The 23,950-nt window shown below is 40.2% G+C and overlaps 1 protein-coding gene across 6 annotated transcripts in view; it reads left to right on the forward strand.

The window, feature by feature from the left end:
• Nucleotides 1–23,950, forward strand: part of Macrod2 (mono-ADP ribosylhydrolase 2) — a 1,861,794-nt gene that overhangs the window by 1,346,948 nt on the left and 490,896 nt on the right. For all 6 annotated transcript variants that reach the window (XM_075962323.1, XM_075962324.1, XM_075962327.1 and 3 more), the window contains exon 8: nt 1,930–2,003. In XM_075962323.1, coding sequence (XP_075818438.1) covers nt 1,930–2,003 — 74 coding nt within the window. The remainder of the gene's footprint in view (nt 1–1,929; nt 2,004–23,950) is intronic.

A 23,950-nucleotide genomic window follows, 5' to 3' on the forward strand; every position in this document is an offset into this window, starting at 1 on the left:
TTACAGAGTATCTTTAAAGTACTCTGGGGACAGTGATGATTGTGAAACTTTAGAAACAGTAACAACCACTCAATTGTGTACTTGCAGATAATGTTTAAACACTAAAAAACAGAGAAAAATGAAAGATATAGGGCCATGAAAATCCAGAAAGTTAGAGCTAATAGGAAAGAAATTGATACTTGGTGATTAAGGAACCAGTATAGTACTTAAAGCATTTCAATAATATTTAGTCCATTCTCTCTCCTCCTCAACAGCATCAGAGTGTAGTAATAAGAGCGGCGGGGCTGTGTCCCCAGCACCCTGGCCGCCTGTCTAGCTTATGCCCCGAAATAACAACACACAAACTGTTTTCTTTTAAACACTGCTCGGCCCATTTCTATCTAGCCTCTTCTCGGCTAACTCTCACACCTGGACTAGCCCATTTCTAGTGTAGCCCACGAGGTGGCTTACCAGGGAGATTCTAGCCTACGTCCATCCTGGGTCAGAGCTTCATCGCATGTGTCCCAGAGAGCAGAGCTCTCGCGTCCGCCCAGGAGAGGGGAGCATGGCGTCTCTTCTGAGGCATCTGCTCCCGAGAGGAGAGCTGTCGAGTCTGAGCTCACTTCCTCTTCCTCCCAGCATTCTGTTCTGTTTACTCCTCCCACCTATGTTCTAACCTATGAGGGCCAGCCAAGCAGTTTCTTTATTTTTTTAACCAATGAAATCAACAGATTGATATATGACACTCCCACATCATCAGAGAAATTTGAGTCTGCAGGTTACTCCTTCTACTTCTTTTGGACAATGCAATGATTCTGGTGGTCTAGGGATATGTTCAGGTGACATTAGCTAAACAATCATAGTGGTGTGTGTTTGACATTCCAAACATGTGTGTTCATGCTGAGATGACACATAACTCTGTGACTTCTGCTGCTGTGATAAAATCAAACCATACCAGAAGGTAGAGTTCAGTTGATGTGATTTTCATCCCAGACATTATCTGTAGTGCTGGAATCACCAAGTAGAGCTGGAATCACCATCATTGACTACTGATAATAGATTTCTGTTGTATATGTAGCTATTTGGCATGTTATCTTCCTTACTTTGTGGCAGTTCCCTGATAGAACATTGAACTAATGATTCTCACACCAACCATGTTTTCTCTGAGCCACATTTACTGGGATTTAAAGCTGAAGAGGCATAGCAACCACAAAACAAACTCAATGTTTTGGAGGTTGCTTTTTTGTTTGTTTTCTTGCCTCATGATGCTTCACCTGGGCATTATTTTCTTTTTTTTCCCTTTATAGTACAGGTCATTCATTTATATATTAAGGTGTCTATTTTTGTACTTTGTGAGATTTCTTTGGTTACCGATGTGTGTCTCTGTGTCCATATGTTTCTTGTGACTTTTTTTTTTAATTTGGCTCTTTGTTTTTCTCTTCATTTGTTTTTTTTCCTATTCAGGTTTATTTTTATATTGTCTTATTTTATTAGATATTCTTTTTAGACGTGTGCTTGTTTTCAAATGGGAGAAAGAGAGCAATAAAGGATGTGGAATTTGGTGGGTGGTGTGTATCTGGGAAAATGTAATTACTATACGTTGTAAAAAAAAAGTCTGTTTTCAACTACAGAAGAAACTGAGGCAAAGAGTAAACTTTGATCTGAGCACTACTGAAGAGAATAAAGTACATTATAAGCTATTAAGTATATGTGAATGCTGTTGGTATCTTTATTAAATCCTTCTTTTTTTGGAACTGATACAGAGCTAGTCGTATACCGTTATTGATGGAAGGTTTCATATCCATGTAAAATTTATCACCACCAGCCTTAGTTTCCTTGCTTGTTGAATGGAATACTATGTAAAATAAGATCAATACAATCTTAAGCCTTGGTTGACTTCTGTGTCCCTTCCATGTTTTATTTATTTGCTTCCTTATGCTCTTTATTTAGGTTTTCCAAATGAGCCTGCTGCAGTCATTGCCCTAGACACGATTAAGGAATGGCTGGCCAAGAATCACCAGGAGGTAAGAGAACCAACATACGAAACATTCCCGACAATGTGATTTGATCCTATGTTAAAAGCCAGTGGATGAACCTCATCAGTATCAACCAGACCTGGTCCTTATGTCAGTGACGTTGGACTTTTCTTCATTGTGGGTTACATAGGATTAAATATTTTCATTGAATCATTTGGCTGAGGTGGATATAATGGCAGGTTTGGTGGAGAAGATGAGCTGGGAGAGCAGACTCCTTGCCCATTCTTCTTCTCTTTGCGTCTTCCAGGCAGTATGGTGTGTGTGAGCAGGAGTTTGGAATGGATTTCCTGATGCTTCTTCATTCTTCCCTTGTTGTTTTCCTTAGATGTCCCGCTTTGTCTTTGTTGTCAGGGGACTGTGCCATAAAGCAATGTCTATTAACAGGCTCCATCTTTTCCTGATATGACTGCTAGGTATGGGACTGCAATAAGACTGCATCATTGTTAACGAGGCTGTTATGGCCAGACGTTTTTTCCTTTTTTTATTGTGAAATGAAATGCTTTCATCTCATCTCTATTTCTACTCATTTAGTAAAGTGTATGGACTATGCTGGGACTTGCTGAGTGATACGCAAGAGAATTACTCATTTAAATAAAGCAGCAATACAGCTGAAACAGGAAGTCATACACTCCAGGAGTTTGTCCATTGACTCAGAACAGAAAGAGGGTTTCAGGCAAGGTCTTGTGTGTTTTCCTCTGTTGTTCTGATTTTCCTCGTTAGATAGCAATTAAATAATTATTTTTTGCTTTCATTCATGATTGTGAATTTAGCTTTCTCTCTGGGAAGGAGATAGACTATTTAGAAATGGCCGACTACCGAAATGGACTGTGAACGTTTCCAATTGAGAAGCAGCTTTGTTCTTGTGCGTATATAAAGAAACAGTGGTGTCATCTACCAATTACTGCGATTTCAACATTCCATAGCCAGATATAAACATCCTTAACCTCTAGTAGAAGTAAAAATCCTATCGCCAGATATGTACAGTCTGCAGCCTGTTCCTCCCTCTCCATAAATGTGAAATGTGTGTGGACTATGACTTCACTTTCGATGATACTTGCCTCAACAAGGAAAAGTAAAACAAGAGAGTAATAACATTCAACTTATAAACATGTCTTATCTCTACCACATTTGGGGACATTTGAAGTAGTTACTGCCATGATCTCCCTTTTCTAGCAACAAAAAGTTAATAAAATACTCAAGTGGCGGAAGTCACAGGGATTGGTCTCTCATCTCAGGTCTCACAGCCATTCCTCACTTCAATCTCATTGAAGCCAGAGAAAGAAGTTGAATTGCTTTGAACTCATTTATTGTCCACATATGTCTTTGTCATAGAAAATGTTCCTTACAATGATGCCTCTTAATTTGCAGGGAAACAAATGCCCTGTTACCTTCCTTTCTGTTGAATGATAATTCTAGAATATAGAAACTGAAGAAATTCAAATTTGTCATCTTGACCTATGATTACAAGTGCCATAAACACCTCCCATTGAGAACCTGATGATGAAGAATAAGACATACTACTGATATATACAGCTCATTGACAAATTATAGTGGCATATTAATCCAAGGTACACTGTTTAAAGAGTTATTTCCTAAAAAAAAAAAATCTTAGTGTCTCCTACCAACTTCTCTTGCCTAGTCTCTCTTTGAGCCTATTGTAGTCAGACTTTCTTGACCTACCAGCCCACAAATAATGACATGGAGAATTCTTATTAATTGTGAAAGCTTGGCTTTAGCTTAGTATTTTTCCAATTAGCTCTTATAACTCAAATTAACCTGTTTTTATTGATCTGCATTCTGCCATGTGGCTTTTACCTCTATCCCATTCTGTATGTTAAATTTGTTCCATGTTTCACTGGTGTCTTTCGGCCCCTCTTCTCAGAGTTTCTTTCTCTCCCTGGAAGTCCTTCCTATTCTCTCTTGCCTAGCTATCGGCCATTCAGCTTTTTATTAAACCAGTCAGAAAGCACCTTTGGCAGAGATACATGTCTACAGTGTATGAAAAGATTATCCCACGAATGCCTACCTTTTGATTTCATATCCTATCCTTGTATACATTTTAGGCATTGTAAAAAAATTTAGGACATTTTGATTGTTTAATACATTAGTTAGGGCACTATTAAATATATTTTGTGCTAGTTAACTTTTAGGACTTCTTTGTTTAAATATAAACTAAAGAGTGTCAGCTACTTGATTTGGATACATTAGATTTTACTGAATAAATAAATTATAAGTATACCTCTGCATATATGTGACAGTTGTGTAGCTTGGTCTTCTTATGGTACTCCTAACAGTGGCAACAAGGGCTATTTCTGACTTCTTTGCTGGCTTTTGGAACCATATTTTTCATACTGGTCTACCTTGTCCAGCCTTAATACAAGGCAAGCAGATTAGTCTTATTTCAACTTGATCTGCCATGTTTTGTTGATATCCATGGGAGGCCTCCCCTCCCCCACAATAGGAAGGAGAAGTGGATGGCGGTGGGGCATTTCTAGAGGGGAAGTGGTAGAAAGGGACTGGAAGGAGAGGAGGATGGAGAAACTGCAGTAGGAATATAAAATAAATAAATAAGTATTTAGAAAATAAATTATAAGTGACAATAGATAAATGCTATGCAAACTGGTTATTTAATACTATTTTGATTTAGGGTTTGCTCTACTTAACCACACAAACTGGGCTAAAGATCTGTGAATGAACATTGCTTCCGATTCACTTGTCTTTTGTTGCAGTGTTGTTTTGACATCTTGATTGTTTCAGTGAGTGTTTCATTAATTCATTCACTTGATAAATATTTACTGAAATCCACAAAAGCAACATGCACATTTCTTCCAGGGACAAAGCACTAAGACAAATAATCCCTGTCCTTTGATATTCATAGTCTGCGAAAGAGAGAAACAAATTAAGTAAATAAAGAAAAAAGACAGTCCAAAGAATTCTTTACACAATCAAGCTTCATAACTTCAAATGGGTTATGAGGCGATGTGGTTTCAGAAGCCACCGAGACTGTTCTGAGGCTAGAAGCTTGGAAGAAAGATTTTTATAATGAGAAAGAATGATCTAAGTTACACAGAGCTCTTGAGGTAAAATGTTCCACAAGGAAGGAACAAGAAGACAAAAGCAGAGTGAGGCAAGAGCGAGCTGCTGCCAAGGGGTAAGGGATATGATGATTGCTGATGGAGGAATGGCAAGAGACAAATTTGGAGACTAGCAGAAGTTGAATAATAGGCACTGTGGTTAACAGAGAGGCTTTACCATACTCCTAGTTTAGTGTTCCTGCGGAGTTTGGGTAGGGAAGTAACATGATCTTTAAGCAGTAAATGTTACTGCTTTTTGGAAACTGTCCTTTAGAAATTTCAGAGAAGGATGGGAGTGGAGGTCAACCAAGGACCCTTGCAGCAAATCCAGGTAAAACATGGGGAGTTTTGGATGGCAATGATAGCATAAAAGGAAGTAGCAAGGATGGGTTTAACATTTTAAAGGTTTTGAAAGTTGTTTTTACTGAGTTGCCTAGCTTATTCCACAATTAAAAACATTCCCCAGTTTTAGTGTTATAAAGTAGGAATGTTTATTTGTTGTTCACATTATTTGAGTGTCTTGAGTGTCAGAGGACACTCAGGAACCCAGGCTGACAGAAATGTCACCTCAACATAGAAAACACATAATTTTGCCTCATATTTCATTCCAGTGAAAGGTATCCGATAGCTAAGGAATAATAAATAAAGTTCTTACATAATAGGAAGAGCTGAATATCAGCAAAAATGGTGATGTCTGTTATAAAGGTGGCTTCAATATAGTGTCCAATATAGAACTGGACAAATACAGAAGAATCAAGAACTAAATATTTGACTATGCTCCCAAGTCAACTTTTCATGTACTCACTGAGATGAAGAGAAATGTTATAAGGCATATTTAAATGAAAGTATAAAGAAAGAATGATATTGCAGATAATCAAGTACAAGCTTATTTTAGATATCCAACTAATTCTTCGATATAAAAGCCATTTATTCATGTCCACAGCTCAATATAAAACCAAGAGAGGCAAAGTAAAAGAGCAACATAGTGTCAGTCTGATAGCATGAAAGAAACACGCCAGTTTAGGCAGAAGAGAATTGCCACAGAAATGAATTGTAGTACACGAAAAGGAAGTCTTAGCCATTCAACACCAGGCCTGGATCAGGTTTGTTAGGTGACCAGAATCTCAAACTACACACACAGTTAAAAAACATGGCAGTCCTTGTTGTCCTCATTCTGATAGTTCCCCAATTAATGTTACTTCATGATCATATTACCGTCATTATTGTCATTCACCTAGGTTGTCACATGGCTCCATCATTATTCTATCTGTCAACTCACAGGTCAGTCAGTCAGCTTTGGATGAAGGAAGGCCAGCCTTGAGCTTAATGTTAAGGGAGCATGCACTGGGACCTTTAGTTGACCCAATCCGTGACATTTTTTTCTTAAAAGGGGGAATATGGATAATACGATCTCCCATCAATGGCCTCTTGTCCTTTTTTCAGATGAGCATATAATTCAGGGGCAACTTCTCTTAAGGCTCATCTATCACACAATAAATGACTGATATCACATGATTGGTGAGCTTTCACAGTTTACTAACCCTCTTCTTTCTGAATCTGAACACAACAGTTAGCTGGATTCTATGTAATTTCACAAGCCACTAACAGCTGCCATGGAAAAGCATTTCCATACAACGAGAGTCCTAACTGGAGTCCTTTGGTCCGTGTTCTGATCCCATTGCCCATTAGATTAGTTTCTCCACATCTGACCTGTGAGGCAATGGCTTTTCATGGCAGATTAACAAACACCATAGAACATGCCGAAGGGAGCCTGGCTGAACAAACTGTACAGTAGTGAATGAACAAACACCATAGAACATGCTGAAGGGAGCCTGGCTGAACAAACTGTACAGTTGTGAATGAGATGAAGCAACATTTACAAAACAAACAGAAAAACCAAAGCAAAAGACAAAATAAACACAACAACAACAAAGAACAAGAGGTGAAAACTTAAAGACCCAAAAGGAATTGTTTACTGCTATGAGCTGAGTTACTGCAATGAGAAGACCAGCCAAATGCATTATCCCACAACACAAGGACACAGAGGGGTGACAAAGAAATAGAAAACATGACTGAAGTATTAACATACAGAGTAAGAATCTAGAGGTCTCATCAGAGGTGGACAAGGGGTATGAGCTATGCACTGGCATCTTGAGCTAAAATAAATGTTAGAATTTGCCAAGTCCAAACTGAAGGGAAAGTTATGAATTGGCTATTTAAAAAAATTGACAGCAGGTAGAATAATAACCTTTCTGTAAGTGCTCGATTTTTCTCAAGGAGTCATTCTATTACAGAAATAGGAAAGTAAAATAAAGGGATATTATGGAAATGCGCAATGGGACCAGGGCTCATACTTCTAACTCGAGGTGTCTGCTGTGGGGTATCATATACAGCTTCACGCATTCCTCATTTTTCTTGCACCTAAAAATATCATTTCATGTGAAATCATGATTTCTCCACTCCAACGCTCTGAGACATCCCCCACTCATATATGGAAGTTATCTTAGGAAATGTTTGTACGGTACCTGCTCTATTGTTGGACACCAGGGACTCATATGGCATTTGGCTATTGGTCTCCGTGGCAGTGTACCTAGTTGTAATTTTCCTATAGAAGCAGAACAGGATGTCTCTCACTTTAAAAGCTGCAAAGGGCCAGATGCTCTAAGATAGTTCCAATTTATTGGGGTCATATTCAATATTTCAAATTCCCCAAGGGAGCAGGCATGTTATAGCCTGCAGTGAATGTGTTAACTCTTTAAAAAAGTCTTAGGAGACAAGGCATAAACAATGTAGTCTAAGGGAAATCCCTAGCTTTCCAGGGAATGGATACACTGACATCTTAAAGTTCTAATCAGATCTCGGTTGCACAGTGGAGGGAATCTGAGCCTCCATTAATTACAAAACAACAAAAAGGCAAATGCTTAGCATTCCAGGAAGTTCTTGTTAAAACTACCGAAGGTACAGTCGTTCAGCTGGGAGGTCATACTTCACCTGAGGCTAACCATAGGCTCATCTATACAGACTGTGGGATATGTAGTTTTTCTCTAACTCGTCCATGGAGATTTCATGACTTGCTTCATCAGAATGCTACTTCTGCCCAGCAGACCTAGATCCTGTTCTGGAATGAGCAAGTCACTGGGGGAAAAGCCTGTTTCATTTAGTAAGTACCTAGTCAGAGTTAAAACTGAATGACACAGGAGACACTCCACTTCCGCATTTTTAAGCTCAAAGTTGATTTTCTTCTATATTGGAGGAAGGTAGAAGCTTCACTGCACCACACGCTCATGTTGGGGCCTCTTCCCAACACATACATTTTTTAACTATGTATTTTACACAAACAGGTTGTGATTAAAAATGTTAAGTATCGTTTCTATGTCATTTCAATGGTTTCCTCTGTGCCCTGTGGGGGAAGTGCAACACCTGTGATGTAGCTTCTTGTCACTTTAAGTAACATAAGTACAGATGCGGTTCGATGAGCTGAGAGGCTGTGTAGAGGGAGCAGAATCAGCCTCATTCCTACCTGAGGTTTCGGATGTTACCTGGTGATACCCAAACTGCAGGGTCTCCCAGTGGCAGCTGGAAACCAAAACTGTTTTTAAATTTGTCATGAACAGCCTTTAGAAATAAAGACATTGGTCATGTGTGTGTGTGCCTGTGTGTATGTGTTTGTTACGCATGTGTGTGCTCCATGTAAAGTCACATGAAAACCAGAGGAGAGCATCAGCGGTCCTCCTCAATTACTCAATCCCTCTCTACCTGGAGCTCATTGGGCATGCCGGCTGGCCAGCAAGCTCCAGCAACACTTCCTCCTATCTCCATCTCCCCCACCCACACTGTGACTAGTACTTGAGCTGTGGGCATGTGCGACCAACCCCTGACTTTAGATGACTGCTGAGAATTCAAATCTAGGACCTCCAAATTAATTACATAGAAAGGACGCATTCACTAAGATGCTGGTTGACATTGCATGGAAGTAGTTGGCCCTGTCACTTCCCTGTGCTTCCAAGCATTCAGATATCAACCAAGGGTGTATTAAGGAGTTGAATACATTCCTCCAGCTTGGGAAACACAATTTGGAATCTACAGAAGAAACGCCCATTGACCTCCTGAACAGTCTAGATGCAGTTCTCATGCAGATTTGACAAGGTGGAGGACAGGGCCACTGGTTTCCCCACTACAGATCACAGGACTGTGACACTTTAGCTTCTGCTGCCAAGGCTGTTTTTTCCCCTGCTTGGCAGAGGTCTCTGAACATATGCAGTGTTAAAAACTGTTTGTCACTTTTGTTTTGGAATCACATTGGAGAGGGGGAGGCAGAAAGGAAGACAGGAAGAGAAAGGGTCCGAGGGACGGAGAGGAGGGAGGAAGGAAAGAAAGAAACAGTGTGGGGCCTGCCTTATGTCCCTGACATGAAATGCCACTGGATTGTTATGGTTCCCAGAAGGGGGTTTTAAATGAAACGTGAAATAATGTTTTACATTGATGATTGGAAAATTATATCCTTCATGCTAAACTCCAGCTCCTGTGGGTGATTGTTTACAAGGAATACAATGCGCTCTCCTTCAGCTTTCTGAAACATGGGGTGTGCCCAATAGACAGGGGTCGAGAAGGAATAAATGATGTATTCAGATTTCCCTTCTGGTAATGACTTTATTTTAGTATCAACGTCAGCCTTAGTTTTGGAGGCAATCTAAGGTTGGAATCTGTCTGTTTAGAAAGCTGAGTGTCATCTTTGAATTCTTTATATCCTGTGCAGGAATGCGGTTGTGCTAGTAAGAATCAACAGCCACATATGCTCCTCTATAAATGTATCCCTGGACTTTCTCAAGAGGGTCGGGAGGTGGAAGCCATGATGCTCCTCAATTATAACATGACTGAAGACCTTGATTCACAGGTTTTGAGGTGTGCCATGCTGCTTTTGCTCTGGAATAACTCTGATGACCTGAATACATCATAGGCTTTTTATTCCCTCTTTCCTCCCTCCCTCCCTCCCTCTCTCCCTCCCTCCCTCCCTCTCTCTCCCCTCCGTCCCTCCCTCCCTCCCTCCCTTCCTTCCTCACATACACAATACTTCCCACTCTCAGAATATCTTTGTTGAAATTTGCCAAGTGCTAGATTGGCTGTCAAAGGCCAGTTTTGTTCTTTTGCCTTCTTATTCTCAGTTCCACTTTTAGAGGTAAAGTCAAGCCTCAAAGAATCTATTATCTCTCAGCAAGTCATCTCAGTATTTGTGGCTAACATATCGTGCCCTGTGCTGGAGCTTCCCAAGTGAAGAGAGCCCCAGCACTTCCACCCTCATGCTACTTTATCATCTCTACCACAGGCTATTCAAAGTCTTGGCACTAGAAACTGAAACCCCTCCAGGGTGTGGCTATGCTCCATAGCACTCATTAGCTCAGGAAGAGCCATACTTCATAGGATAATGTAATTTAAAAGTCAGCTAGCCAACATGCCTCCATTGACTTCCATCAGAAACTCTGAGACACTGAGGTAAGACCACCCACAAGCTCTTTCCCCATCGTTCTTACTATATGGGGAAGAACTTCTTGAGTCCTGATGCTTTTTGTTCAAGCATTTAGATGGCAAGGCCTAGAAGAATTGTATTCATACAACTTTTTATCATCTTTTGTGTATTAGCATACCCTGTTAGTGAGCACCCTCATATATGAGGTACATATATACATCTTCCCCTGTTGGTACTCTCTAACTCAGTTTGATCTGCCCATCACATTGGCACAGAAAAGAAGGATCCTAAGGCATTACATAGATAACCCAGAAAAACGAAGTGTTCAGGAGGTGGGATTATATTTCAATAGGCAAGGGGGATTCTTCTATAGGGGTCTAAAAAGGGTTCTAAGAAATATATAATAGGTACATAAAAAGTTATTCTTAAAGGAGGGAAACCATTTTGTCCTATAGCCTTTAGTAGTATGCTGGTTGGTTTTTATTGTTGTTGTTGCTTATTTGTTAACTAGACACAAGCTATACGCATCAGTGAAGAAGGAAGCTCAGTTTGGAAAACACCTCCATCAGATTGTCTGTGATCAAACCTATGGGGCCTTTTCTTGTTTAATGATTGGTATGGAAGGGCTCTATTCATGGTGAATGGGATCATCCCTGGACAGGTGGTCCTGGGTTGTAAAAGAAAGCAAACTGAACAAGTCATGAGGAGCAAGCCGGTAAGCAATATTCCTCCATAGCTTCTGCTTTGGTCCCTACCTTGAGTTTCTGCCCTCAATGATGGACATCTAGGCTCTATACCATAGACTATTATATATTTATAAAAGATTCTTCAAGGAATCCATTTCTATAACTAGTTTTGCAAGTGCAGTAGTTCAAAATAAAAGAGGTTCCTATTTCATACCATGATATGAACCTACTTCCAAGGCCAGTGATGAGTTTTCTAGGGTTGCCAGGACAGCTGAACTTAGGCAAGGAACTTCAAATAGGTTAGTTAGAATCTCTCGCTGGAATTTCTCTGCCACTGGGAGTAGGGAAAGGACAGTAGTAGGGAATTTAGAGGTGTGGGGTATAAGAGGTACCAGCTGCTATGTTCCCTGTTATTTGGCAGGTGGCCTGCTTTGGGAAGATCATTTGCTGAAGATGTCACAGATTGTTGGACAGCTGGCAGAATCCTGGAGTCCGTCCTGTTGCCTTATGTAAAAAAAAAAACATCAAAATTGGGGGTAAAATAAAGTATCTTATAGCAAAATTGAATGGTTAGCCACATTTACTTCTAACAACCCAAGATAAAACTTAAGTTAGGGCACAGAATTCAAAATTGATTAATGGCTGAAAATCATTTGGAGGGATTTTTTTAAAGGACATTTTCTATAATTATTGACACATTAAGCAGAGAATCCCATGGGATTCATTGTGCTATTCTAGATAGTAATTCACTGATCACTTCTGTATCCTTTTGCCCTCCTCTCTTTCCCAACTGGTTTTTCTTCTTATTTCCTTCCCCTGACAGCCCTCTTCCAGTTTCACTTAACAACTAAATTGGGTGGAATAAATCATATCCTTTGAGTGTTTACATTAGAAAAAAGCAAATAATTGAGTATTGTGTCTGAGAAAAATGCATAAGAATGTTTCCTACAGGAGGAAAAGCTAAAGATACATTAGTTTCTGAGGACCGTGTCTTCCTCCTTTGTTGCTGTAACCTCAAGATAGATAGGAAACATATTTTAATGGAAACAAGGACTAAGTAGAGGCCTTGAAGGAACACAGAACATGTGACATAGAGACCTTCTACAACTAGATTTTAGAGTATAGGTCTTATTAACAAAACAAAATGGTTGTTCAAATTACATGAATGCAGTGTTACCAGGGCTGGGACAGCTGTGTTAGAAAGAGAGCGGGTCTCTTTACAAAATTTCTGGAGAAGTCTACAAGATTATGGGGCAGACTGCAAACAGGACCATATGCATTAGATTATCAATATCAGAGGCAGGCAGCTAAGCTTCCTTTTTTAAAAAGTTTGCCTTAGTTCTTTGGGAGTTTCACACACTGTATTTTGAGCATGTTCACACCTCAATTCTTTCCAGTTCTTCCCTATACATTTAACTTCGTTTCCTTTAAAAAAAAATGCATCAAGACCAATCATGACCAAGTATTCTCATATATGTGGCCTTCCACTGGAGCATAGTGGAGGTACCAGGGTTTATAGTCAGAGAAAATTGTCTTTCCCTAAGGGATGGATTGTATACCCAGTTCCCATCTTCGTACTGGAGTTTGTCTGGCTTGGGACTGTATGTGTTTTGTACATCTACTGTGAGGAACTGTGCATAGCTGCCTCTGACTCTCCCACAATGATCATGATCCTTGACAGGAGAAGACTACTGCTTTTTTTTTATGCACCAAGAATGGAAATTGTGGCTCTCTGAAGTAGAGTATGTAGAATAATTATGACTTCATTGTACTGACCACTAGTTATTCAAATTTTGAACAGGCTTAGGTATATAGATTAGAATAAACTGGAAATTGAAAAAGAGAGTTCTAATTGTATTCTTCTATTCTCTTAAACAATTCTAGACAATTATCTACATCTTACTGAAGTCAGTTTCATAGTCTGTAAACTAGGGAGGGCAGGCCATGCCCTTCCCAGTTCAGGATTATTGCCATTGATATACATCTTCTGGATCAGGCCCACTGACACAGCCATAGTTTTATTGCCTGTGTCATTATGTCACAGTCTGACCTATGAATCTTTCATCTCGTTGATTCTCCAAGTACCTCAGGTGACAAGAAACATCAAACAATATTTGCCTGTCATAGCTCCGTGTCTTAAAGATGGCCACTGACTCAAATAGTGTTTGTCTTTAGAATGAGCACCAACGACCTTGACCTATTTAGTGTGGGAGGAGAGAATGCCGTGTTGATTTTCTGTAATTGATCTGGATTACACGGCAGTTTGAAAATAGCCAACTTTTAGAGCTCTTCGTGAAATTAAATGTGCTGATTACCCAAATGATGTGATATTTTTATAAATAGAAAATAAAACTCCGAGGATGCAGTTGGTTCTACATTAGACACAGATAAAAAACTACACAAGGAGGTCCTGGTGAAGGACACCCTAAATACCTCTTCTGAAAACGGGGAGCATGCGCCTCTGCTACTTTTTAACAGAGTGGAAAAGAGCTCTTTCCCTTGCCATGTATAGTAGTTGAGCTGGACTCCTGTGGTCTTGATTGAAGGAAAAAAAATCTTCAAACCTGTCATTGTCATCTAGTTCATCCCAGAGAGGAACAAAAAGAGTTTTCCCATCAGTGCAGAATTAAATGATTTACTCTTACTGGCAAAGGTCTGGTCCAGGACTTAGCTTCAGAAACTGCAGCTAAGGCCGGGACTGTCTCTGTTTTCTCCACTCAGGTCAGAGCAAGGAGGGCTCCCTGAGAACTGACTTCTCTCGGTGATGGCATTGCTGCTTTCTATACTGTGAAATTCAAATAGGCCTCGCAAAACAATTGCTTCTTCAATTCCTTGGCTCAACTTACTAGAAGAAATTTCACAAGAGTATGGATCTTTAATCTCACAATATTGGAGGGTGTCGCTGTGAGTCCAACAAAAGAAGGGCTCACTCAGTATCATATTCCCTGTCAATCAGATCCTGTTGGCTTTGTGTAAATTTGTAGATGACTTAGAAGTCCACAACAAAATCTTGTGTCCATTTGTGAGATAGTCATTCATTACCCCTAAGCAGATAATAGGAGAAAATGGGGTCTACAGTTATGACATCAAGTTTCTAAAATCTGGTCAAAATGAAGTGTTTGCATCTTCAATCCAAAGGTGAAGATACAGGAGAAGAGACGTTGAACAATTAGAATCTGATCCTAGTTTTAAGCTTGTCAGCCTTGCAGCATGTCAGCTACTGGGCACGGGAGCATATGACAGCCAGGGTTGAAGAGATGCTGCGAGCACATGCATTGTGCATACTCTAAAAGGACACAGAGATAACTAGATAACTTAAATGCTGCAGTTTCTTTTCAGTTCACACAAGAAACTTGCCTATAAATGCACATGTAAATTTCCCCTTTCTCCCAGCAGACCCAAATGCTCACATGGTGTTGCTTAGCTTCAAGAAGAAGCAGTGCCATGCTAGACTGTAAAGATATTATTTCTCTTACATTCTACCGATTGTAGAACGAAAACTTCATCTTGGGCTTTTTTTTCCCCGTTGTTGTTATTAGTTTGTTTTGGTTTCCTTTTTAGAGGCTTACAGAACCCTGCAGCAATTCTTCCTAAAGCTGATGGAAACTGGATTTATTAGGCTTATTGGGAGATGCTGTGTCACTTTCCAAGATAGTTCCCTCTGAAAGGATTTTAAAGAAAACATTAAATGTTCACTTTATGTGCTGACTTTATTGCCCGAATATGCCATAAGAATAACGCAGTTGCTTTTATTTTGTAATAAATATTGACTGTTTCTGGCCAGCAGATCTCTCCTAGTGGTCCTGTTTTTCCTGTCGGTTACATAGGTTACACAATAAAGTGCTCAACTAATGACCCAGGCAGCTCATCTACTTGGTGGGACATTGGTCTGGGAATAGGATATTCTGAAAGAGAAGGTTCAGTCAACCTTTTGGGCCTGTTTCTTCTCTGCAAAATAAGATGAATGACACCTAAGAGGAGTGAGTATAAATCAAATAGTGGTCCTTACCCAAAGTCCACTGCATCAACATTTGTGGGAGAATAGCTTCCTGTATTTTTTTTTAATTGTCCAGTTCCCAACTGAGAGATATTAAGTCAGTTAATCTCAATAATTTTTTCAGGCAGAATGTTTGATGGTAAAAGATTATATTCATTTTCCTCATTGTGGAAACTATGAACGTAGATCTTTCCCTGAAAAGCCCTTATAATAAAAAAGCAGAAGCCTGGGATTAGGGTGCAGCCTGGACAGCAGAGGGCCTGATACTCTTTTGCTACAAAGGGGTGCTTCCTTCTTCAGCCCCTAGCCCCCTTTGGCAAGCATTGGCATGTGAATAAATCAGCAGATATCTATGAATAGGAATAATCTCAGCTCTCATTAAATATCCATGAGAGTTGCTATAATGCTTTCTGCTACACTTTGTATATATGTACTAGGGGGCCCTCTCATCTCTTTTATAAAAAATCTTTGTATATTTTTTATATTATACTAATACACACTATCCCTGCCTATGTTTTTAGATGTCTCTTTTCAAGAAATGCACTTAATAACTTTAAAAAATTATCAGCACATGCATTCTTTGAGTAATTACAGCAGGCAGCTTTTAAAATAAAGTCTACAAGTCAACATCTTGGCTCTTGTATGTTTATATTGTTCCTAGAAATAAAACAGTCAGACACAGCAAGTTAATCTTCTTTGGACATGAAGGCACCTTTGGCTTGAGGGTACGATGATTTTCTGCTTGATTCTGGCTTGTCCCTGCTGGCCTTTGTTTCTGCCATCCAACTGTGGATAAGGCCCTGGGTCTGGAGATGCACGACATACAACATTTTCAGAATCTGCCGCCACTGATACCGTTACTTTCCCATAAGGTCTTTAACAAGGAAACTCTGTGTTGAAACTCTTTGCAGAAAACACCAGCCATGGCAGGATTTTTTGATGTTCAGAATTCTGCTCTGAAAACAATTAGACCTTGATGGGTGTGTGTTTGACAGACCAAATTGAGCTACAAATGACCTGGGTGTGCCTCAGCTCAGCGCAGGGCAGCTCAGGAATGTATTAGGCCAAGTAATCATCTCATCTATTTTTCCCTTGGGTTCCGTGACATCTACGAAGTTCATTTTTTCTAAGGAGTTTTTCTCTCTACAAATTCAAACTCGGGGGAAATGGGATCCACATGTTCTTGATTCATTCACCCTAACTCATCAAAACGTTCTTTCCTTTCTAAGTTATTAGATGTCTTCTGAGGATTTCAGCGAGTATATTTTGTAAATTCTTTTAAGCCTTTTTGTCTGGAGGCAGGAAATGGCCATTTGCCAGCAGTAAGCGAAGCCCCCCAGATAGTCACGTTTTGTTAAGGAGAAACGGGAAAAGGAAAATGAATTCCCCATGTGTTAAGTATGGTGGGCATAGGGTTCTTCACAGGGTTGGGATCATGTATCCTCTGAAGCGGATATTTATTAAATATGTGATAAAAAAAACACTGTGAGACTGTTGCAGCGGGAACAAGATTTAAATAACCCTCCACCTGTACATCATGGCTTTACCTGTGCAACTCCTAGGTGCTCGTGCCTTAACACTGGCTCAGAATCCTGAAATTAAAACCTTGTGAAGCATAAAACCTCTTCAAGGTGTATAGCAGAGTGTCTGTGTGCGTATGTATATGTGTCTATGCATATATATGTATGTGTGTACACATGAATGAGAGAGAGAGATCGAGATCTGATCCAACTCCCATGATCTATGATTTTTGTTTTCTGTATTGAACTCAAAACAGAACAAAATGTGGCCTCCTACTCCACTGACAACGGAGTACACTTTTGCTCTACTCACAAAAGGCAAGGGTAACCATTTTGAAAAGAAAAAAAACAAATTGGTCTTTTCAGAATGAAAAATAAGTAAGAAGCTATAAATATTGAGGTGTCAAATGTTTTCTTTGTCTCAGCACCTCACTTGGGTTGTCTCATTTACTTATGACAAAAACTCCATCTGATAGTCATTGTAATTGTTTGTACAAATAAGGCAAATGAGAACACTGAAGCATAAAAGAAACAAGTAAAATGCCCAAGGTTGCTTGGCAAAGAAATGGTAGCTCAGACTTTAACCCAAAAATCCCAGCTTGTAACTGCAAGCCTCAAAACCTCCTCTTTTCCCGCAGTGGTAGAAGCAGACTACTGTGTTATTGGTCTTTGTAAGCACATGAGGCTCATCACAGTTGGATTCTCATTTCTTCTGACTAAGCATTCCTTTATGATATTGCACGCTTGATGTGTGTGTGTGTGTGTGTGAGAGAGAGAGAGAAAGAGAGAGAGAGAGAGAGAGAGAGAGAGAGAGAGAGAGAGAGAGAGAGAGAGAGAGAGAGAGAACGCTTTTTCCTGGAAGCACAATGATGTGTCCATGACTTGTTCAACTCTTGTTTCCTTGTAAAGCGTCTACAACATGACACTTAGGGCAAGTTAGATAGAGAGCTCAGCGAAAGGACCTTCTACTGAAAATCTGCAGCTCTCATGTCTAAACTATGTCATGATGGGACTTGGATCAATGTTGAAGAGTCATCAGAGCTGCAGAAGTTTAGAGTCATAGATATTGACATTAACCCATTCACTGGTCACACCTGATAAAAAAGACAAACACACCCAGGCAATTTTTAAATTCTCCTGAAAGTCATAGATTTTCCTATTGTCCCATATTTCTCATTAATCAGCCCTGCCACGTTTAGAATGCGTTAGTCTTGGAGTGGCACTTACTGTTACTTTTAATAAAATATTATCTTTTTAGTCACTATTTTCATCATTCCTTCATAAAGACTTCAGAAAACGTATCTAACAAATACCATTTCCATGTCTTGTGCTTGTGAGTTTTTATTTACTATTGTTTTATCCATGAAAAGCTGTCTACTCATTACTTATAAGAACAACGACAGAGAAATAATCTCATCAAAGCCCAATGTAGCAAACCAATAAGTTACTGGGTTCACTTACAGGATAGAAGTGACTGCAAACCAGCACTATTATTTTGAAATTCACCCCATTGCAGATGACAACTTGATGGATGAAAGTGTAGAATGGAACGTTCTTGTCAGTCAGTCTCTCTTTCTGTACACTGTAGAATGTCTAAAGACCACCTATAGCTGGAGTATTCTTTTCAGTCAATCTCTTCCTGTACACTATAGAATTTTTGAAGACCACTCATAGCTGGGGAAGGCAGGAAAAAAAATCACAACTGTTATCTTAGGTGAGGATTCTATGATCGTCCTCTCTTTTCTTCTACCAAGCAGTTTCTGTAGCTCCATTACTGTTCATTGCCCAAATCTAGCTCCCTCTGCATTGTCTGCTCACAGTCCCACTGCTGTCAGACAAAGGTAGCTCTATTCCTAAATGGCAATGAAAAAGATGTTACTCCTAGAGGAGAGAAAAGATCCACACTACAACAACCTGACATGTAGGAAGACTAGGCAACGGTATATGGATACAAGAATGGTTGTTGTGCACTGTTTTTGACAGTGTTGGAATACAGCCTGCATGAAGTTGCACGTTGATCCTATACAGACTTTTTTTTTCCTGTTAGATAGATGAGGATCGGCAGGAAGTTTATAGAAAGAGCTGATGCATAATTACACTTCAGAAATTAACTTGATTAGGAGAAAGGGCCTTGAGCATGTTGGGCCTTCAGGTGGGAAAGCATAAAGAAAGAATAGTTCATTATATCAACTACAACATGAATGGGCCTTCACCAAAAGAGGAGTTTCCCTTTCAACCTGAAGAGGAGCTTCATTAAAAGAGATAGTTCAAGTGGAAGTAAAAGAGATAGCCATAATGATAGGCTGATGGCAGGAGGGGCAGAGAATAGAACCTTCATAGAAATACACGGAACAAAGGAAGGCATCGAGGCTTTGTTAATTTTCAGGGGCTGGCTGGAAATTTTATACCACGTGATTGCTCGGGGATACTCTACTTGACAAGGAACATGGAGGAGCCAGGTACTATAATGTCTGTTAACTGAATAACCTTGGAGCTTTTAGGCCATAGCACAGCAGGTCTTCTTCGCTCTGTCCCAAATGTGGCAGGAGAAGGGAGGGAGGAAGAGAGGGGGAGATGGAGGGAAGAGAGAGAGAGAGAGAGAGAGAGAGAGAGAGAGAGAGAGAGAGAGAGAGAGAGAACAGAGAAACAGAGATGGACAGACAGACACAGACAGACACAGACAAACACAGACAAACAGACAAAGGGAGTAAGAGACTGAAGTATTCCAGTGGTTTGTGGTACGATGTTTGGTCTACGGGATCTGGCTTCTCAAACTGACCAGCATCCTGTGATTAGGCACAGAACATAGATGCTGGTCTATACCATGAATACTTCAGCTTGAGCCAAGCTATGGCCACTGTTCCTATTTCAGCCCTTGGTGCAGAGCTCTAGCAAAGTTCTCCATATCTCCTAAAACTGGGCAGAATTCTGGGCCTTCCTTCATCCATAGATGGATGCAGTATGTTGTGATTAGGCTTCCTTTGGCAGTTTTCTAGGGACAAACTATAAAATCAAGATTCTGAACCATTCACATCAGATTAAAATTGTTGCTCAGCAGCTAGTGTTCTACAGTCTACCCCTTTCCATACCTAGCTTATAGTTCATGTGTGTGTGTGTGTGTGTGTGTGTGTGTGTGTGTGTGTGTGCATGTGTGCACGCATATGGGACCATTTTCCTGTTGGTCCACATATCTTCAGGTGCAAATGGAAGACATGGGTCAACCTCTACTCCTCAGGAAACAACCATTTTGGTTTTGAGTACAGGACTTGGCATTCATCCCAGAGCTCATGGATTAGGCTAGCATGGCTGGGCTATGGACCTACTTAGTTATCTCTGTCTCCTCAGCACCAAGATTATAAGCACCACACCCACCAGGCTTTTTCTTTCTTCCCATTTTAAAACATAGCTTCTGGAGATCAAACTCAGGTCCTCATGCTCGCATGCTGAGTTGGCTTCTATTCTCATTCAAATTCTTATGTTATTTGAAAAGTAAGGGGACTTTTGTCTATTTTTTTTTAAACAAGGTGCCCGTCATACTCTCAATTTCCCATTCCTTCCTCCCTGTTCTCCACCTCCACCATCTTGTCTTGCTTTTGTCTACCCAGTAATCTCATTTCCATTTCCACTTCAGATATTATCTTTAATACTGTTTATTTCTATATGTAAATGTCTTTCAGAAAATTCTGGTAACTTAGATTTACATGAAATTCTTTCAAGGGCTGTCCAGTTTACATTTATTTATTTGCCAAGAGCTCTTTGAATGGCTGGTTTTCTCAGGCATCCTGCGGTGTTTATACAAAGCAAGTTGGTACATAATTCTTGTCCCAAGAAAGTTTATGAGCCGATGAATGAGGTTACACAGAGAACTGTCACCCAGAAGTGTGGGGAGGGCTTGCAGAGGGAACCTTCTGTGCTTAGATAGGGCAGGTGGGGCTCCTAGGCAGAGGAAAGTGTGAAGTAAGACATTCAGTGCTTCTCAATCTTAATGAAAGAACAAACCAAAACCTTTAATTCCTCATCGGGCCTCCATTCCATGGAGAGTGAACCAACTGTCTATCCTGCATCATGAGTAGGTGACCCACAGTGCAGACTTGGCAGTCTTGGGGAGTTTGGGAACCTCACAGAAAATGTTTTAGATTTTGTCAACCTCCAGTTGAAATTTTATACCCCATCATATTAGTCACTAAGTATCAGTGGTTCCTGTGACTTTATAATCAGTACATATAATATCACAGGTATCTCCTATTGCTTGACAGGAGTTACAGAAATCTCAAAATATCACTTATGTTCACGCTAGATTCAAAATGTGGCAGATAGGCTTAAAGGTGCAGTCCATTTCAGAGTGGTCCTAACATGCACAGTGTGGGTTGCTTCGATGTACTTGTTGTGTGAAACTGTTTCTTGTATCCTCCTTGTTCTGTAGTTTAATCAATTTAAAAGCTCAATTCTCAGATACTCAAAATCTTCTGAACAACCGAGGGGTTAATGCAGCCCAGAGGAAGCTTCTGTGCACCACAGCTTAGTATTGTTCACTTGCTCTTTGTCCTCTGGCCTCATTGGCCGACTTAAATCCATCCAGCATCTTCATGCGTTTCTACACAAGACACCTGCTAAAGCCACTTCTAATAAGAGTCTCACCTTCAGCTGTAGCTCTTTAAAGAGATTCCTTAAATACCAAAACAAGTACCTGCTCTCCAATATTATTAACCACTTCACGGTTTATTCCTGGAATAACATTAATCTCTACTTAAAATGTGTGTTTTATTGCTTTGGTAACTGTCTCCCTACAAGAATGTCATCTGTATCAGAGTAAATACTAAAATGACTGGTTCTTTTCCATATCCCTGGAGCACTGAGCAATGCCTGGATATAGGTGTTTTATAAATGCTTTGTGAGTCAAACATCACTCATTCGTAATTACAGGGACAAAGAAGACAGGCAGCCTAATAGAACGTGGTGAAGCAATATAAACAGGGAAGACAAACAATGTGGCCTTGGGAATAGTCACAGAAAAACTTTGTAGAGACATTGGTCAAGCCCTATGGTCTTCCTGTCAGTCATCAAGAGTCACGTGGGTTCAGTACGCCTCTCTTTGCTAAAAATACAGCGTGCATGTTATAGGATTCATTGATCATGAGAGAGAAGCCTGAAACCTGCTAATGGAGCAGGTGTTTAGCTGTTTCCCACTGCCATGCACTTCCACCAGTTGCACCCAGTAAACATGAGCAGATGCTGTTTGCATAACATGGAGGTGCAGCCCATCAAAAGTCTGGGAATTATTACAGCTGGTAACAAATATTCTTCTAGGTACCCACAATAAAGTCAGATTCCTGTGAGAACCGTGGCACAAAATTTCCGGGACGTGCAAAAAGCGTGCTTTATGAGAAAAGAAGAAGGTAATGGGTTCATTGCTGCCAGAATACGGTGTCTTGACACACAGTTTGAGATGTCTGAATCTGACATTTAATAGCTGAGATGATAGTGGCCAAATACTTCTCGAGGTCAAATTCATGTAGAGTTCCTGAAAAGGTGAGAAATGGCTGAGATCTATAATGACAAAGCTGATGAAGGGATTGATGACATGGTGGTGGCAACAGGACAAGCTTCCAAAATAGCTTGCGAATGATTTATTCCTGTGACAGCGGAGCCAATTGACAATAGCAGAAGGCTAATTAAATACCAACCAGTGGGAAAATACCACAATTTTCTCTTGACTCTATGTTGGGAATTTTATACTTTTAAGCAGACTGGTCTGTTTTCTAGTAAGACCTTCCTTTCAGACTTAAATTTTGTATGTTCTCAATTCCTCATCCTATTATTATTATTTCTCTTTCCCCAACTCTACCATGATTTGATATTGAAAAAACCAAAGAAGAAATTGAGCGGGAGGAATAGACAGTGAAGAAAGTATGAAGAGGGAGAGAGTAGTTTCAAAGTTTGCCATTAAGTCTATATAGGAACGTCTTGGGACTGGGAAGATGGCTCCATTGGTGAACTGCACAGCATGCAGTCATGAGGACTTAGTTCTATCCCCAGCACTCGTATAAAAAGTTGTACACAGCAGTGTGCCTATAACCCCAGTTTCAGGAAGACAGATAGGCAGGTCCTCAGGTGTTCCAACCAATTTAGTGAACTCAGGGTTCAGTAAGAGACCTTGTCCCAGAGAATAAGGTGGGAAGTACTTGGGGACACACCCAACATGTTCCTCTAGCCTACACATGCAGCTGTACACATAGGCATGCACACTAACACAAATGAATAATGTATGTACACACACAGACACACACCATAATCAGTTTTCTAATCTGTAGTTATGGGGCATGATAACTTCCATGTATTAAAACCTTGTTGCACAGTTCGAATTTTGCTTAATGTCTCAAATTTAATACAAATTAGCATTTGTTGCTGTGTACCAACTTGTGCTAAGTGTGAAGCATTATGAGGTAGGAATATTTTCTGTTTTGTTTTGTTTTTTTTTTCTTTTGGCTCTTTGACAGTTTCCGATCTTTATATAATTTGTATTAATTATTCTGTTTCCCACCGCCTTTTCTCATCTCCCTTCTACGCTTACCAATGTTCTCCCTTCCATATTTGTAACTGGGTTTTGTTGTGCAACTCATTTATTTTAAGAAAGTCCATATTTGGATTGGGACTAGACACTGAAGCATGGCAGGGTGTCACAACTATAGGCAAGGACATTCTCTTTCGGTGAGCCAGGTAGGGTTCCCTAAGCCCCACCTCCATCCTTGTCCACCCGTATATGGGGCCATCCTTCTGCAAACCTAGTGCAACTTTCTGTAGTCATTGATGAATCGTGATAGCAATAGTTAAGTTATTCCCAGAAGCTAACATCTTGTAAGCCTTCTCCTTCTCCTCCAACTCCTGGAATCTCTCCATCTCCTTTCCTGCAGTGTTTGAGCTCTGGGGAGAATGTTTTAAAGGTCTTGTTTAGAGCTGAGCACTCGGCCTTCAGGTATTCTCAGCACCGCGTGCAACTAGCTGCCTCCACTTTCCTCACAGTTTCCAGGAAAGAAAGACGTCTCTGCTTAAGGCTGATAACAAGATATATCCTTCCTTGGCATGGTCTGTGTTGTTTTCATAAATGTGCAAATTTCCATACAACGGTTTAGAAACATGTGGCAACTGTGTGTTAGAATTCTATTTTGCAAAGAGCTACCTACAGCAATGTGAAGG

The sequence above is a fragment of the Microtus pennsylvanicus genome, chromosome 2 (assembly GCF_037038515.1).
Source record: "Microtus pennsylvanicus isolate mMicPen1 chromosome 2, mMicPen1.hap1, whole genome shotgun sequence".
NCBI lineage: Eukaryota > Metazoa > Chordata > Mammalia > Rodentia > Cricetidae > Microtus > Microtus pennsylvanicus.